This window comes from Podarcis cretensis, assembly GCF_951804945.1.
Source record: "Podarcis cretensis genome assembly, chromosome: 11".
Lineage (NCBI taxonomy): Eukaryota > Metazoa > Chordata > Lepidosauria > Squamata > Lacertidae > Podarcis > Podarcis cretensis.
In genome coordinates this window covers 48,867,284-48,883,779 of record NC_137180.1, presented here as the reverse complement: position 1 = coordinate 48,883,779, position 16,496 = coordinate 48,867,284, and the positions used below count along the sequence as shown (strand labels likewise).

Below are 16,496 nucleotides of genomic sequence, written 5' to 3'. Positions count from 1 at the left end.
TCACGATATTGGTTGAAATCAAGACATAAAGAAAAATGAAGTGTAAGTAGTCATTTATCTGCAGGGAATTTTCTTTTTCTTTAATGCCATCAGCCTTACATGAAGTGTGGGGTTACTGATTATGCTTTTCAGGAAGAGTGTTTCATAAACAAGTGCATTGTTCTGGTTATTTTTTCCTGTGGGAACCTAGCAATGGGGGGGGGGGATATAAACTTTTCATTGGTCAGCATACAGAAGCTGTTATACATGACTATTTTCAGATTAATGGAACTTTCCTGCATATCACAGTGCAGCCCAGTTGAAGCTATCTATTTAATAAAGCTATTTATCATTTATCCTTTTCTCTATTTTGCAACCTTTGCAGCCAAGTCTCCACTAGAAGAAGAAGGAGTTTGGATTTGATATTCCGCTTTATCACTACCCTAAGGAGTCTCAAAGCGGCTAACATTCTCTTTTCCCTTCCTCCCCCACAACAAACACTCTGTGAGGTGAGTGGAGCTGAGAGACTTCAGAGAAGTGTGACTAGCCCAAGGTCACCCAGCAGCTGCATGTGGAGGAGCGGGGAATCGAACCCAGTTCACCAGATTAACAACTCACTTCCACCATTAATTTAAAAGTGGCTCAATCCTCAATCCCATACATTTTTACTATGCACTGTGTGCATAGGATTGCAACTTTAGTTTGACTGGCATCAGAAATAAGGCTGCCAACCAATCAGAAGAAAGAGGCATGGCTGGGATTTTGCTAGTTGCCAGAAAAGAAAGGGGGCAGTGCTAGAAATGGCAGAACTCTGGCACAGTCCTGCCTGAAATGACAGGGTTTAATTCCCTGTCTCCACCATAGACCTGAGTCCCTGGATGTCATCATCAGGGAAGTTTAGGGAAGATTTTAATGTGTGACATTTTAATGTATTTTTAATCTTTGTTGGAAGCCGCCCAGAGTGTCTTGGGAAACCCAGCCGGATGGGCGGGGTACAAATAAATTATTAATAATAATAATTAATAATAATAATAATATTAGAGCCCCCCAGGTACCAGAATTTTTTTTTAAAATCTCAAGAGTTATCAGCTGCAGCCACAGGGTTTCATGCTCACACATCTGCTGCTATGCTCACAGAACAACTTTGTTTTCAATTGTATCAGTGGTCTATTATGATCTCTGTTATACAGTGGTACCTCAGGTTAAGTAACAAATGCTTTTAAGGATTCACAGTTAGTGTTTTACTGGGGGCTCCCCTCCCCAACAAAGGAGGGATTTGTTTTGTTTGTTTGTTTTAAGAAACCAAACACCTCACATTTCAAAAGGAGCTATTTGATACAAGGGGGGAAGTGCCATTCATGTGCAAATTAGCCTTTGATTGACAACGTGCCCAAGCCTCCCTCTCATTCGTCCAGGAGGTCTGTACTAAACCTGAAACTGTTCTTAACCTGAAGCACTACTTTAGCTAATGGGGCCTTCTGCTGCTGCCGTGCTGCCGGAGCCCGATTTCTGTTCTCATCCTGAAGCAAAGTTCTTAACCCGAGGTACTATTTCTGGGTTAGCATATGTAACCTGAGGTACCACTGTAGTTGCATTTTTACTTTATTTTTTCTGGTCCTTTATTAAAAATAAGTGTAATACAAACAAAACACATAATTATTATTCACGTGGCATAAAAGATTCCTGCATTACAGGGGGTTGGACTAGATGACCCTTGTGGTCCGTTTCAGCGCTACAGCTCTATAATTCTATTATTGTAATAACAGAACTCAGTTCTCTGTATGCTGGCCCTTAGATAGCCAAAACAGGAACATCCATACACAAGAGGGATATTTCAGCAAGCTCAAGGGAAACCAAAATTATAAATGGTACAAAATGTTTGGGAAAAACCCTAGGGTATAAGAGCCAAACAACCCAATAATGGTTGAGCATGCTGAATGGATATGGAATGCAGACTGGCCAGGAGGAGGGGGCGAAAAATGGAAAACCAGGAGTATCCCGAACAGGAGGATTTCACACTGCCACATTTTGTTGCAGATCTCCCTTGTGTATAACCTACAGATATATAGCATAAAACAAGATCCGGATATAATCAAGGACAATAATAGTGTATCTTTGTAAATGGAGCAATGAGCAGGAGTATAGACTCTTGGGGCTTGTAAAAGGCGAATTTTCCAGACTGGAACAAAGGAACTCTTGAGAACAAAGCGAAGAGGAATTCTGAGCGCTCCAAGCATGTTGAACATTCTTGCCTGCCAGTTTTTCAAAGACTTCATTCGTCTCTTACCTTTCTCTCTCTCTTTGTATAACTTTTAGATCAGTAGTGGTTGTTTGTGCACTTTCAGGTGGTGCTCAAAGCACTTTAATAAAGAAAAAAAAAAGAGTAAGAGCTTTCTTTGAAGTTTCCTGCCATTATGCTGAAGAGGAAGAGTTTTTTTCTGTTTAATTTTAAAATGAAACAGCTTGCCTTGTCAGCAGCTCAAGGGGCTGCTGTGGAAACCTTAGAGAAAACCCTGACTCTTTTTGTTCACGAACAAAAACAATCCCAAATATACACACAGATAGCTTCGGCAGATCGTAACCAAGGAGCTGAGTTTTAATTTGGGAGGATTTCAATTGTCATCTCATGTGGTGCTTCTTTTAGCTATAAACCAAAAGAAAATGTGGTGGTCCACAAACTTAGAAAATAGCCCTTATTGCACTAATGTTTCCACTCAGATGTACAATTATGAGACATCAATATGAGAGGCATCCTCAGAACTCACTCACTGGATTACTCCTCAATGTGATATATGCTTTCACTTGCAAACAATGCCATTCTTCCGTCTACAAGTCATTCTCAACAATAAAAATGACTTCTATCAGAAGTAAGGGTGGGAATATTTAGTCTCCCAGGATATTCTGCTGCTAGCCAGCAGGTCACATTATCTAGCAAAGGAACTTCAAAGGGTTCCTGCATGAAATTGCTAAACTAAAATTTATGGATACATTTGATTCTATTTGTTCAGGACCCAAGCCAGACAATGGTTGGCTTTCCCACTACAGCTGTTAAGAAAGAATAGCAAAGGTAGGGTATCTGAAGAAGTGTGCATGCACACGAAAGCTCATACCAAGAACTAACTTAGTTGGTCTTTAAGGTGCTACTGGAAGGAGTTTTTTAATTTTGTTTTAAAGGTAGGGTTGTGTACGCTCACTGTGCTTATCGTGTACATATTCATTTTGTTTCTTACATGCTCATTTCCCCATACTCATGTATGGGTTTCTCTGCCCCCAGCTACCCCCTCCCCCAATTTTATCATCAAATTAATTTTAGGTTGTTGGTTAGTTTGAGCAACATTGACTAGCCCAGCACCACCCAATAAATTTTGTGGCTGTGTGGGGATTTGAATCTGGGTCGCCCCAATCCTAGTACAATATTGTATCCACTGTTGCACATTTGCTTTCTATTTAGCATTTTGGCTTAATTCTACAAAAGCTTATTTCCCAAGATACCTGGTAAGCTTTTCAGGTGTCTCAGCACTCTTGCCATTTTTGAGGCAATTGCCTAACACACCTGCCCCTCTGGAAGTTGGACAACAACCCCCAAACAACTTATCCATTTTGGCTACCATAGCATGTCCCTGAATAATACAGGGAAAATACAGAGTTGTCTTCCAAAGGCATTACAGGCATGTAGTAGCTGGGTAAACAGGCTGGAAGAGTAAAAATGAAGAGGAGCTCAAGCAGTACCCACCCATTTCTTCCAGTATACCTGAAGGAGCATCTCCACCCCCATCGTTTAGCCCGGACACTGAGGTCCAGCGCCAAGGGCCTTCTGGCGGTTCCTTTACTGTGAGAAGTGAGGTTACAGGGAACCAGGCAGAGGGCCTTCTCAGTAGTGGTGCCCGCCCTGTGGAATGCCCTCCCATCAAATGTCAAGGAAATAAAAAACTATCTGACTTTTAGAAGAAATATGATGGCAGCCCTGTTTAGGGCAGTTTTTAATGTTTGAAGTTTTATTCTGTTTTTAGTGTTCTGTTGGAGGCTGCCCAGAGTGGCTGGAGAAACCCAGCCAGATAGACGAGGTATAAATAATAAAATTACTAATTATTATTATTATTATTATTATTATTATTAGCCCCTTTTCAAACTGCAAAAATAACATCATACATTAAATCAGAGCCATGTAAACTTGCCCTGATACAGTATGTGTGGAGTTGCAAGAGTGACACTCGATGACTCCACTGCCCCAGTTTTTATCTACAGAGGGTTTTTTTAAAAAAAATCTCTAATGAATAGAGGCAGAATCACCAAGTGTGCCTTTTTTTCTGGCATTGAGATGCATTAATGGGGAAAACTGCACCCACTGATGTCTACCTGCCATGCATCTACTGAAAACACAGAACATAACAAAAGCTGGCAACTTTAGAGCAGCAGGAAACATTTTGCAAATGGTGTTTGGAGTGAAATCTCAGCAAAGGTTGGGCTGCGTACCTTGATAGTATTACAACAGGATCAGCTGGCATGAAAGATAAGCAGACTGAGGTGGACATAGTCAGGATAAATAAAATAAAGCAGGGGCCGTCAGAGGACCTGCCAAGGTTGCTTGATAACAGATGGGGCCTGGGTTGTCAGCAATCTCTGGGACCTGGATGGAAGAGGAATTTGGACTCACTGGCTGCAGGGAATTGTAAGGGTTTATATAACTTCACTCATTTTTTCTCATGCACCACACACACACACACACACACACACACACACACACACCCTCACTGCGAAGTCCATCACAGTGAAAAGAACACTGTATGTACCACAGTTTGGATGTCCCTCAAGGACTGTGGCCTCCGTTATCATCACTGGCCACTGACCCTTAGCTGTTTTTCCCAAATCTGTGTCAGAGGCCTTCGCTTGTCAACATGATTGTTTAACTTGCAAGTCGGCACGTAGATTGGCGAGTACCTTCAACTCGCAAATAAATTCCAGCCTTTTATTATCTCCCTCTGGGAAGTCACACAGACAAGTTGAAGGGGAGAGGTTATGCATGAATGCTGACTGAAGCGGCTGCTGTTTGGTGGGCAGAGTGAGCTGTATATAGTATACCATAGTCACAGTTTAAAAATAAAAACGTTTGGTTCTTCAGGTTTATCGCAGGTCTTTTTGTGCCCTCCTTACACAAGCAATGGTTCAGCACACTCCTATGCATGTTTACCCGGAAGTAAGTCCCACTGTAATCCATAGGGCTTACTTCCAAGAGAGGGTCCATAAGATATGCATTTTTCCTTCAGAAAATAGCATAAAATCAGTGTGCAGTGGACAGGATCTTTGGATATAGTCAGTTCTTCTTCCATTCTTTTCACCTACTCAGTTCTCTGCTCTAGCACACATTTTTATATTTTCTCCTGTTGTAGCATGAGAACCACCATGTTGTGGTCACATGAAATGGTCTTTTGCTGTCCTTTTATACTGAGTGGTCTTTTCCTATCCTGCTACCAAGGACCCCTCTAACTGGAGAGGTCACAGATTCAGCTAAGTATGCACTCTGCCACTGGCTACTACTTCTACTTAACATTTGTTTAGTGCTTTCATGTGTTCAAATCATTTACATGCATCATCTTGTTGAAATCCTTCCCAAACTCTGTCAGTCTTATTGTCCCCATACTGCAGATTAGGAGAGAGCGGCCTAGTCAGTTCGTGGAACAGATGAGATTCAAAACAAGGACTTCCGGATTTGTTCCCCAGTTTCTTAGCTACTGCTCACAAGCCATTTAAATAATGTGCTTCTTTCCCACATCAGTATCAAAAACTACATCATTCGTTTGAGCCACATGCTTCCTCTTTTGAGGAATTGCAGGTGTGTTTGGGGATCAGACCCAATGGAAATTGCTCCACAACAATAATGCATGTTGGGACATCTTGGGTGCAAATCCCCAGAGCCACGGTGCGAGATTATGGCTCGAGCGCAAGCACATGCCTCACAAGCTGAACAGACGCCGAAAAGAAACATAGGAAGAGGACCAGAATGAAATTAATGGGAGTGGCATCAGTGAGGTCAACACTGTGCAAGTACAACAGATGTGTAGCAGCTACTGAAACCAGCACACTTAGCAATACAAAACCTGCATTATTATGTGCTCTGAAATTCTCAGCCCCCTCAGAGCAGCAGCAGCAATCAATGAAATGGAAGAATGATGAGGAAAGTCACAAATTTTGTATTGCTTGGCATTACATGGAAAAATGAAGGAGGAGTTGCTACATTTGGTGGTAGCCACATGTCTGATGTAACATCTGGCTGCACCAAGAGAACTATGAAGACCATCCAATCATGGTAACCATTCAGCAGACACTATTCACGTTGACAAAAACTAGGTTTTATCTTAGGAACGTAGAAAGTTGTTGTGTTCAGAGTCAGATAATGAGCCAGTATGGCTCAGTACTGTCCACACTGCCTGGGAAGAAGCTCCCCAGAGCTTCAGGCAATGAGTCTTTCTTAGCCCTGCATGGATATGTGAGGGACTGGACCTGGGACCTTCTGCATGCAACGCAGATGCCCTACCACTGAGTTATGTGCCCTCATGGGAATGCTTGCAAAAATGTGTATAATAGTCAAATCTGCATACAAAAGTGTCTTTGTCAGGAGAAATTGACACTAAAATGTTGAAGAATTTCCAAGAGGAGTTAAAAATGGCAAATTGCTGCAGAAATGTGAAGAAGTGAATTTAAGAGTGGAAAAATTAGAAACAGAGAGAACATAAATGGACAGATCCTTCCATCCCTACTTCTCCGTGAAAGGACCTGCAGAGATGGTGGTTTGTTTCTCTTTCAGGAACCAATAGGAGCGAGAACCAGAGGCAGAGTTGAAAGGAGTCCATAGCTGTCAATTTTTCCCTTTTCTTGCGAGGAATCCTATTCGGAATAAGGGAATTTCCCTTTAAAAAAAGGGAAACGTTGACAGCTATGAAGGAGTCATCCTCAGATAGTCTATCCAAGCAGGAAGCAGGAAGTGATGATGGAAAAGGAGTTCAGGGTAGAGGCAGATCAGAAAGGTGGGCTATGAATTCTACTAAAAAGAGAGCTTAAGGTCAAGGACAGGTGGAATGTTCACTCAAGGAAAGGAAATGGCAGATGGTTGGAAACCTTCAACAGTGGCCTATGCAAAGAAGCCACAGGTAGGAGCCAGCCAGGCAGAGACCTGAGGAACAATATGCCCTCTGGTGCCAAAGGTTCACAATTTCTAGTGACTTCTCTAAGGAAAAGAGTAATATTGAAGCTAGGATTCCATCACATACCAGCAAATTCAGGTTGCACAATTAAAACGGATTGGAGCTCCTCCTCCAAAACCAGATTTTTCACAGTAATTAAATTGATGGGGGAATGCACCAGAAAATATGGGACATTTCTTTCAGTCTAACCACAAACAGAATGAACGCTCAATAAGTAGTCAACCCTTTTTAATATTTACTTTGAAAAGCAGTTGCTTCAGAATATCTCTCACTCACCCTATTTTTTTCCGAAGCAGGAAACTTTCAGAAGTGGGGTAGCTGCTGTTTACATTCCTTATTTTGATTGGCAGCAAAATCCTAACCATGTTTGCTCAGAAGTAAATCCTGCTATGGTTCAACGGGATTTAACCCCTTGAAAGGAGTGAAGCATATGATTTTAAATTAATATGACTCATTTTACCTTGTATTGATTTTCCCACTCCACTCCCAGAGGGTGATTTAATATTCATTCCCCATTTTTCTAGTAAAATATTACTCAAAATAGCTTCCAATCCAAAACAAAAATACAATATAGCACAACGACATAAAATACTGGATGCATTTATTGTTTTCTGTTTTCGCAAAGTCGTGATGAAGGCAGTGCAATCTGTTCTACTACCTCATTGTGCCTCTATTTTTTTGAAAAAAGAAAATATTGGGGTGTGTATTGTTAAGTTGTGGGCGAACATATCAGACGACACAGCGATTCTTCCAAAGCAGCTCTTTATTTGTAAGCTGGAACAGAACTGAACTGAGGAGCTCAGTCAACCTGCTTATACAGAGCTCCAGAACAATTGTAACTGTTGCAACTTTCTAAAACTATCCAATCACTGAACATCACTTTCGATCCTTCATTTGCATAACTATCTACAGTATCCCCCTGCTGGCCCAGGGTGAGAACATCAGTACATAACATGTATAACCCCCTTCTCCTCCGGCAATGCACATCCCACCAAGTTGTGGGTCTGGGAAAGGAATGTGAACAGCAGAGCTACTTCTCACTTTGCAGCAAAGCCAGCCCCCATTATTTTTTTTATGTAGATGGCTTTGAATAATGGTTATGGAAAATGCAGCCTTTGTCTGGTCTTGCAGAGAGCTTTGCTCACCTGATTTGTTGCTGCTCACTTGAGTTATTTTTTCATTCTCGTCCTCATCACTGTCATAATTCAGTGGTTGAATATCTGGCTCTTGCTCCACGTGGTTTACATCACATTCCTGATCAGCAAAGCTCCTCATTGCCACAAGGCGGTGGTGGATTGCTGCGTATAGAGAAGCTGCATCCTTTGAGCTTGCCTGTGTAACGCACAAGACAAATAGGTCTATTAGGTACTGTTTTCAGTTGACCAGTGAAAAATTGAGCACACCAAAGAGATTCTAAAGTTACTGAAAAGGAACTGGAGTGCCAGGTGTCCCTTCCAACTGTGCAATTCTGTGATTCTGTTATTTATGCACTGCCTTCAAATGCTCGGTGTGGTTTTACATAGTAGAATTGTCAGGCATCGGAGTCAGCAGTAGGTCAGCAATCAAAATCACTGGTGTCAATGAAGTTAACTCATTATTCAAAGAAACCAAAACACTGCAGGCCTAGCGATCACAGCAACTCTTCCCAGTAGGTCTTGCCCCAATGCAGCAGTTGTGAGGATTGAAGGTCTCGGCTTCCCACTGCTTTCTAAGGCTCTCTAAGGTTCCTTCACTAGCAACCTAATATTCCGGCATCTTGCCTCTCATTGCTTTACCCTCTTCATTCCACTGCGTGTTCTAGGAGACCAGCGGGGAGAGGAGCTGATCACACCAGGAGGGGGAGACTCCCTAGATTCTTCAGCAGCCTGCCTCACTTCTGTCGCCTGGCCAGTCTCCTCTTCTGCCTCTGAGTCTGGGCTGCTCTCTGCTACAGCCTCTTCCCACTCACTGAAGCTTGTTACCTCTTCAGCTTCCAACATCTCATCCTCCCCCTAGTTTGCTCCCTCTTCTCCCTCTGACCACTCATCATCACCCCACCACCAATTCCCTGGCTCTGAACCTTTCTTCCCCTGGGGGTTTCCTTGGGGGGTTCCCCAGCTGGAGCCTCCCACCACCCCTCTGCATCCAGCTAGCCCATGGCAAAAATGGGGCAACAGTTAAAACATCCTATGTAAGATTTCACTAAGACTCTTCTGGAATACAATAAAACAAGGTTTAGGCATGGATGGGGAACATGTGGTCCTCCTGATATCGCCCTCCAGATAAGAGGACAACTCCTATTATCTTCTTGACCACTGGGCTCTGCTGACTGGAGCTGATAATAGTTACACCCCAACATCTGGAGGGTCAGGTGTTCTGCATCCCTGTTGTAGGGGGTGGCAGCAGGCAGTGCTGGGGAACCAGCACCTTGGATACAAGTCATCAAAAAGCAATGAAACTACAGACAACAAAAATGCAAACAGAAGTGTGAAGCAATTAAAATTTTAAAGCTAAGGAAACAGAAAGGTCTCAGCTGAGAGGGTAGCAAAACAATCTGGCCAGGGACAGTGGTGGAGGTAGCAAAACAATCTGGCCAGGAATCAGTGAAGCAGCGTAGCAAATCAACCACTGCATCCCAAACCTTGCTTCTTGTTCTGGCTAGGGCAGAAGGTGGAGGCGGGGAGGTTCAGGAATTTTTGCTGCAGCAGCTCCTGCTTGGCTCTACCTGTATTAGAAACACCTTGACACAAGAGTCCTCCAAATCTGTAGCTGTGATGCACAGACTCTTCCGGTTTGCTCTTTCTATGATCATCTGAGTCCAGAGTCTGGTGTTAAGAATGAGCCTCATGCTCCCATGATTTCGCATTACTATAAGCAGGAGAAAAGGAACATTAGAAAGAAAGGCAGATAATATTTAAATCCCCTTTTCTTAATGGAGGAGATTTCATCTGGTAGCAAAACTCAAGTTACTCAACTTCTGAAACTTAAGAACATAAGAAGAGTCTGCTAGATCAAGCCAATGTCTCAACGAGTCCAGCATCCTGCTACCCTGGCTTTTAAAACCATGAGAAGTTTGGAATTCCCCATCTCCCCACCCCATCTGATGTCTGGGAATGCAATGTAGTAGAATAAATAAACTCAGTTATCCACTATTCCTAAATCGTCTAACTCAACTAGTCACCATTTGTGACAAACACTCCCATTTCTTGAGAATGTTCAGTGTTTTGAATATCTCCATAACCTGTCTGAATACATGATGGTGTACTATAAACCAAACTTTATGTCTGCAAATGACTCTCTCTAAAAGAGGAAGTACACAAAAATGATGAATATGTTCCTATCTGCACAATACATTCATTTTTTAAAAAACCTACCCTTTATAAATGTTATAGTTTTGTTAATGAAGTATCCAAGTTGTTTATACGCAATTCATTTGTAATATATGTGATTCAATATGTATTAGAAATGAATTTCAAACAAATGACTCAGATACTCCATTAATAAAGTTGTAAAATTTATAAAGGTTAGGATTTTGTAAATGAATGTATTTTGCCAATACGAACTTATTCATAACTTTTGCATATGTAATTGTATGTAATTGTATGTGTTTAATGTTTGCACAGGGACGCAGGTGGCGCTGTGGGTTAAAGCCTCAGCGCCTAGGGCTTGCCGATCGAAAGGTCGGCGGTTCGAATCCCTGCGGCGGGGTGCGCTCCCGCTGCTCGGTCCCAGCGCCTGCCAACCTAGCAGTTTGAAAGCACCTCTGGGTGCAAGTAGATAAATAGGGACCGCTTACCAGCGGGAAGGTAAACGGCGTTTCCGTGTGCGGCTCTGGCTCGCCAGAGCAGCGATGTCACGCTGGCCACGTGACCCGGAAGTGTCTCCGGACAGCGCTGGCCCCTGGCCTCTTAAGTGAGATGGGCGCACAACCCCAGAGTCTGTCAAGACTGGCCCGTACGGGCAGGGGTACCTTTACCTTTACCTAATGTTTGCACTATGCATAAGGAGTGTCTTTTTTCTTGTGTATGTGTAAGTTTCTTGCATGTGTTTATTTACCTATTTGAAAAAAATATATATAAAAAATACTGCAGCTGACTCATATATAAACCATGATGTATGCAAGCTTCCCAAGGCATAGTGTGAACAATTAATAAATCAATTACTAAATGGGAGCTCATTTGATTAATTGACTAACATATAGTTAAATGGATGAGACCCCCCCAATTTAAACAAATAAAATGTCTGCTGGATTGTGACGTTTATATTCTAAATCCTTTGGCAATATGTTATAGCTGTAAATACAATTTGCTCGTCTTTGCACATTTCCCACATTGATAATTGCCTATGGGGAAGAAGGACTTAATGGTGAAATTAATTCTTACTCAGTCTTGACTGCAGCATTCCACACTGATTGCTGGATGTATCATTAAGTCTCAGAGAGCCACTGCCTCTTTCAATCCAGGATGACGATACTTTATTAAATAAAAAGAGCCTGCAGTTGATCTAAAATGGGAAAAATTGATAAAATTGTCAATTTGGACATACACAATTTTTTTAAAGAAACCTAAAACTTCTGTGTCATTTATATTCTTACTATTAAATAAAAATGTTTTTATTTTTAAAAAACAAATGGCAATTAAATAGATTACTTTAGCTTATTCACAAAACTTGAAAAGAAAAATAGAACAAATGTTGGAGAAACAACCTGTGGGTTATTTGATCACCTGTCAGACCTCATGGTTTGTTTTAACAAACCATGGCTTAGTGTTATGTGCAGACCAGGCCATGGCCTGTTTTTCAAATATAACAGAAATTCCCCACCAATAAATCTTTTAGGAAAAGATATACCTGTAAGACATTGTGCTCTGCTTCTTCTCCTGTAGTCACTGCAACTTTATCTAATAAATATCTTTGTGTTGGTTTGCTAGATACATAAGCAGCGGCTGATTCAACTAGTGTTGTATCCTTGGCAAAAAATGGTGCTATAGAGAAAGGAGAATAATGAAAAATCCTCAGGTTTCTATGAAAGGAAAACCTTGCAGTTTTATTGGCAGCCTGGCCGCCATTTTGAATCCTCCACCTCCATCTAGTACGCTGGCTGAGACCCTACCTGCCTGAGCATTGTCCCACCAGAGCAGTACATGCTCTGATTATCTCTTGATTGGACTGCTACAATGGGCTCTATGTGGGGCTACCTTTCAAGGTGACTCGGAAACTACAATCAATCCAGAATGTGGCTGCTAGACTGGTGACTGGAAGCAGCTGCTGGGACCATATAATACCAATCCTAAAAGATCTACAGTGGCTCCTAGTATGTTTCCAAGCGCAATTCTAATTCTAATAATATGTTGTTCTAATTCTGATGTGTTGTTCCTGGATGCCTGATTATCGTCTTCCAAAGCAACTACTCTATTCCGAACTTAAAAATGGAAAGCGTAATGCTGGTGGTCAACAAAAGAGGTTTAAAGACTGTCTCAAGGCAAATCTAAAAAATGTAGTATAAACACCAACAATTGGGAAACACTTGCCTGCAAGCACTCCAATTGGAGAACAGCCTTTACCAAAAGTGTCAAGGGCTTTGAAGACACTCAAACTCAGGATGCAAGGGAGAAATGTGCTAAGAGGAAGGCACGCTTGGCAAATCCACAACGTGATCAAGTCCCGCCCGGAAACCAGTGTCCCCACTGTGGAAGGACCTGTGGATCCAGAATTGACCTCCACAGTCACTTACGGACTGGACTCATTGTTAAAACTGTGTTTATGGAAGACAATCTGATTGCCAAAGAAGAAAAGGTACCGTCATACCTTGGGTTGAATGCACTTCAGGTTGAGCACATTCGAGTTGTGCTTCGCGGCAACCCGGAAGTAACGGAGTGTGTTACTTTCGGGTTTCGCCACTTGCGCATGCGCAGAAGCGGCGAAAAGCGATGCGCATGTGTGCAGACGTGCTATCGCTAGTTACGTTTGCTTCTAGATACGAATGGGGCTCCGGAACGGATCCCGTTTGTATCCAATGGTACCACTGTATTGTTCTGAGGAGCTGGTGAATGGCAGCCACCTCACTGACAAAAATGCTGGAGAGTGTTCAAGTAAAATCCTGGAAAGTGGCCTTTTTCAGGGTGCGGGAAAGAAAGATTTCAGAAATTTTCTGATAAAAATGTCATCTGAGAAATTTCCACTCAGTTCTGAGAGAGAGAAAGCATGATTTGTATGCAGTTGGACACAGGCTCAGACCCCGGCATCTAGAGTCTGAAAAGGATCAAGCAGTGAGGGATGTGAAAGTCATTGGAAAGTCACTACCAGCTGGAGCAAAGAACACTGGTCTCAACTCTAGATTCCTGTAGAGAACCTTTGACCCTCCAGATGTTGCTGAAGAAAAAAACCCATCAGCCCTAGGAAGCATGGCCAGTGGCGAGGGATGTAGTTGTAGTTCAACGACATCTGGAGGGCTATAGGATCCCGACATCTGCTGGAGTTGAACAGCAGAACAGTCTGAGGGCAAATCCACACCAGAAACTTGAAGCACATCCCACATGTGACCTCACCCAAAGAAACTACATTTCCCAGGATTCTTTGGGGGAAAGTCACGTGCTTTTAAATGTGTTTTTGGCTATGCTTCATAATTAAGTGGGTCTTTTCTCTTGGATTACCAAATGCAATCACAACATCATGAAGTGCAAAATGAAAGCTGCATGCTAACAAGTTAATGTTATTTATTTGGTAAGAAAGATCACCTACTTGTCTGCAGAGACCTGGTATGAAAACCTATAGGAGACGTGGATTTTTTTCCATTGTTGCCACTTTCAAAATGCAGCTCTGGGGATTTCGCTGGCCTCTAGAAAAAATTCAGGAAGGCATTACAAGTGACAAAATCAGAACTACAACTGGGAGCATGTCAGATGCTGATATTTTACTTATTTTTAACAATTTAAAAATGAATGGCATTGTAAAATATGCAACGAGACAAGGAGCAGGTTATACTTGTATGATAGTATCCTGATTTTAATAAAGCAGGATAATGTGCAACTTTTACAAACATCCTGTAGTAAAATATTCTAGAAATACTTTAGTAGTAAAATAATCCAGCAGATAATTTTCCTCCACAAGAAGCCTTGGTATACATTAGATTCTGGCCTAGGTAAATTGAATTGGGTATCATTTTACTCTGATTTTAAAGTGTGATTTGTTCACTGTACTAAGCCAAGCATTATATCAATCTTTGCACAGAATGTGAATAGTATCCTGCCTTAACTAGAATTATGAGAGCTTTTTGAACTGTTCTAAATTAAGGTATATCTATGGTAAAGTCAGAACTTAGAAATTACTGTATTGGAACGTTGGATACAGACTCATCTAAGTCATTTTACATGGTTTTCCCTCCCCAGAATGGGACAAAAATCTTTAAAACATACCAAAACTCTTTCTACTATATTTTCTCCAAACACAAAGTCAGAATGCCTACTGCTTGAGAAAGTTCTGTCTTCAGGTAGTTGGTTGCTTAAAAAGGAAAAAGAAAGAACGAGTCAGGGGAGAAGAAGCCTAATCAACTTTTTTTTTGGGGGGGGGGAATACAAGTAAATCTGATTCACATATATGTGTATCTGTGTTTGTTTGTTTTCCTGGAGTCCTGCCAGAAAAGTCTAGTGTCAACAATTATTATTTATTTTATGAATTGCTTATGATGGGGCATCCATTTCTTGAATGTGATTAAAGCAGATGGAAAACAATTGCATATATAAAAACCATTAAAACATTTGGCTAATACGAAAACAATTTAAAAAGAAGGAAAAATAACATATAAAACATTTTTTAAAACCAGCAGGTATGTATATATAATCAATTTCAGTTCTAATATGGATATCAATACAAGTATCAAATCCAATACAAATGCAGACTACTTTGAGTAGACCGTGTTGAAACCACTTGGATTTTATAGGACACCTCTTTAGGGCAATAGCTAGAGTGGCCAAGTTTCAAAGCCAGATGTTCTAAAGCCAGAGAAATGATAACTGGGCTGTTCAGAAGAGATCCCTCCATAGACTGATAGCCTCTGAGGTCCTCTAGTCCAATCCTCTTGCTCAGCGCAGAACTCTGGCAACAAGAGTTTCCCTGACAGATGGACATCCAGCCTCTGCTTAAATACAGCACAGCACCTTCCAAGACAAACAGTTCTTGCCATTACACAGTTTCTCCTAATGTTCAGCAGAAATCTGCTTCCTTGCTGTTTCCACCCATGAGTTCTAGTCCCGCCATCTGGAGCAAAAGGGAACAAGTCTGCTCTGCCATCTGCAATGACAGCCTTCCAGATAATTGAAGACAATGATCATATCTCCCCTTGATCACCTTGTTCTCCAGGCTAAATGTATTCAGCTCTTTCAACTGCTCCTCGTAGGACTTGGTTTGCCATCCTGGTCATCCTGTTTGCTTAATGTCTAGTTTGCCAATGACTCACATAACATGTAGCATCCAGAACGAGGCAGAATTCCATGCATTTAGTCAACACCTGGAAGCCGCATCGGGGCCAGAACCACCAATCTTGCCCCCAAATATTTCTGCTCAGGATGCCCACATACCACTGCAACGTCAGAAAAGGGGAGTCTTCATGTGTACAGTGCAATTGTACACCTGTAGGTTCTCCATATTATCAGGACCCCTGTGGGTTTGGGGTTTCTGATGGTGTGGGCAGCCTATGCATTTATAGCTATTTGTGTGTGGACTTTGCTTTCTGATATTATGTGGATATATGGCAGTGTGGCAGGAATGTACACAGACAATCATGGACAGGGCCCATTGGCAAAGGGGGTCTTTATTATTAAAGAGATTTAAAAAGAAGTAGTAGGCTACTGGGGTGAATGTTTCGTTTCTTCCAGAACCATTTCCCACCCCAAAAATATTTCATTTAGCTTACCTTATTGTTTGAAGGCCTGAAATGTGAAGAGATGGAAGTGGCCTTTCTGAGTCATCTGCCCACAAACAGGTGTCTCCAGATACCTAAAAACAATTAAACCAATTTGGCTTTTCTTGTTTTCTGAAAGCGTACACCAGCGCTGGATATGGCGAGTGGCACCTTCAGTTGCCCTACCATAGGGGTGTCGTGTTTGCGGGCCACTATCCCCCCCCTTTTTTTCAAATTTTCAAATTAATTTTCCAAGTTTATAACAAATAAAACACACAAATAAAGAAAAAAGACATTACAATACTAAAAAAGGCAACAAAAACAAACATGTAAACACCTAATACTTTAAGACCTAATTTGATTTTCATTGTTAACTGACTTTTAAAATCCCGCCTTACTGAGTTTCATTGAATCACTTTTTTAACAGCTCTCCAATATCCTCT

At 41.7% G+C, this 16,496-nt stretch overlaps 1 protein-coding gene across 6 annotated transcripts in view; it reads right to left on the bottom strand.

The window, feature by feature from the left end:
• RANBP3L (RAN binding protein 3 like) overlaps positions 1-16,496 on the bottom strand; it is a 46,431-nt gene that overhangs the window by 6,567 nt on the left and 23,368 nt on the right. For 5 of the 6 annotated variants that reach the window (XM_079994926.1, XM_079994924.1, XM_079994927.1 and 2 more), the window contains 7 exons: positions 16,066-16,148; positions 14,570-14,654; positions 13,896-13,992; positions 12,006-12,139; positions 11,540-11,660; positions 9,883-10,025; positions 8,324-8,510 (listed from right to left, as the gene is read on the bottom strand). In XM_079994926.1, coding sequence (XP_079851052.1) covers positions 8,324-8,510; positions 9,883-10,025; positions 11,540-11,660; positions 12,006-12,139; positions 13,896-13,992; positions 14,570-14,654; positions 16,066-16,148 — 850 coding nt within the window. Of the gene's footprint in view, positions 1-4,452; positions 4,607-8,323; positions 8,511-9,882; positions 10,026-11,539; positions 11,661-12,005; positions 12,140-13,895; positions 13,993-14,569; positions 14,655-16,065; positions 16,149-16,496 lie in introns of all 6 variants that reach the window. The other variant, XR_013843353.1, reaches the window with a different exon arrangement.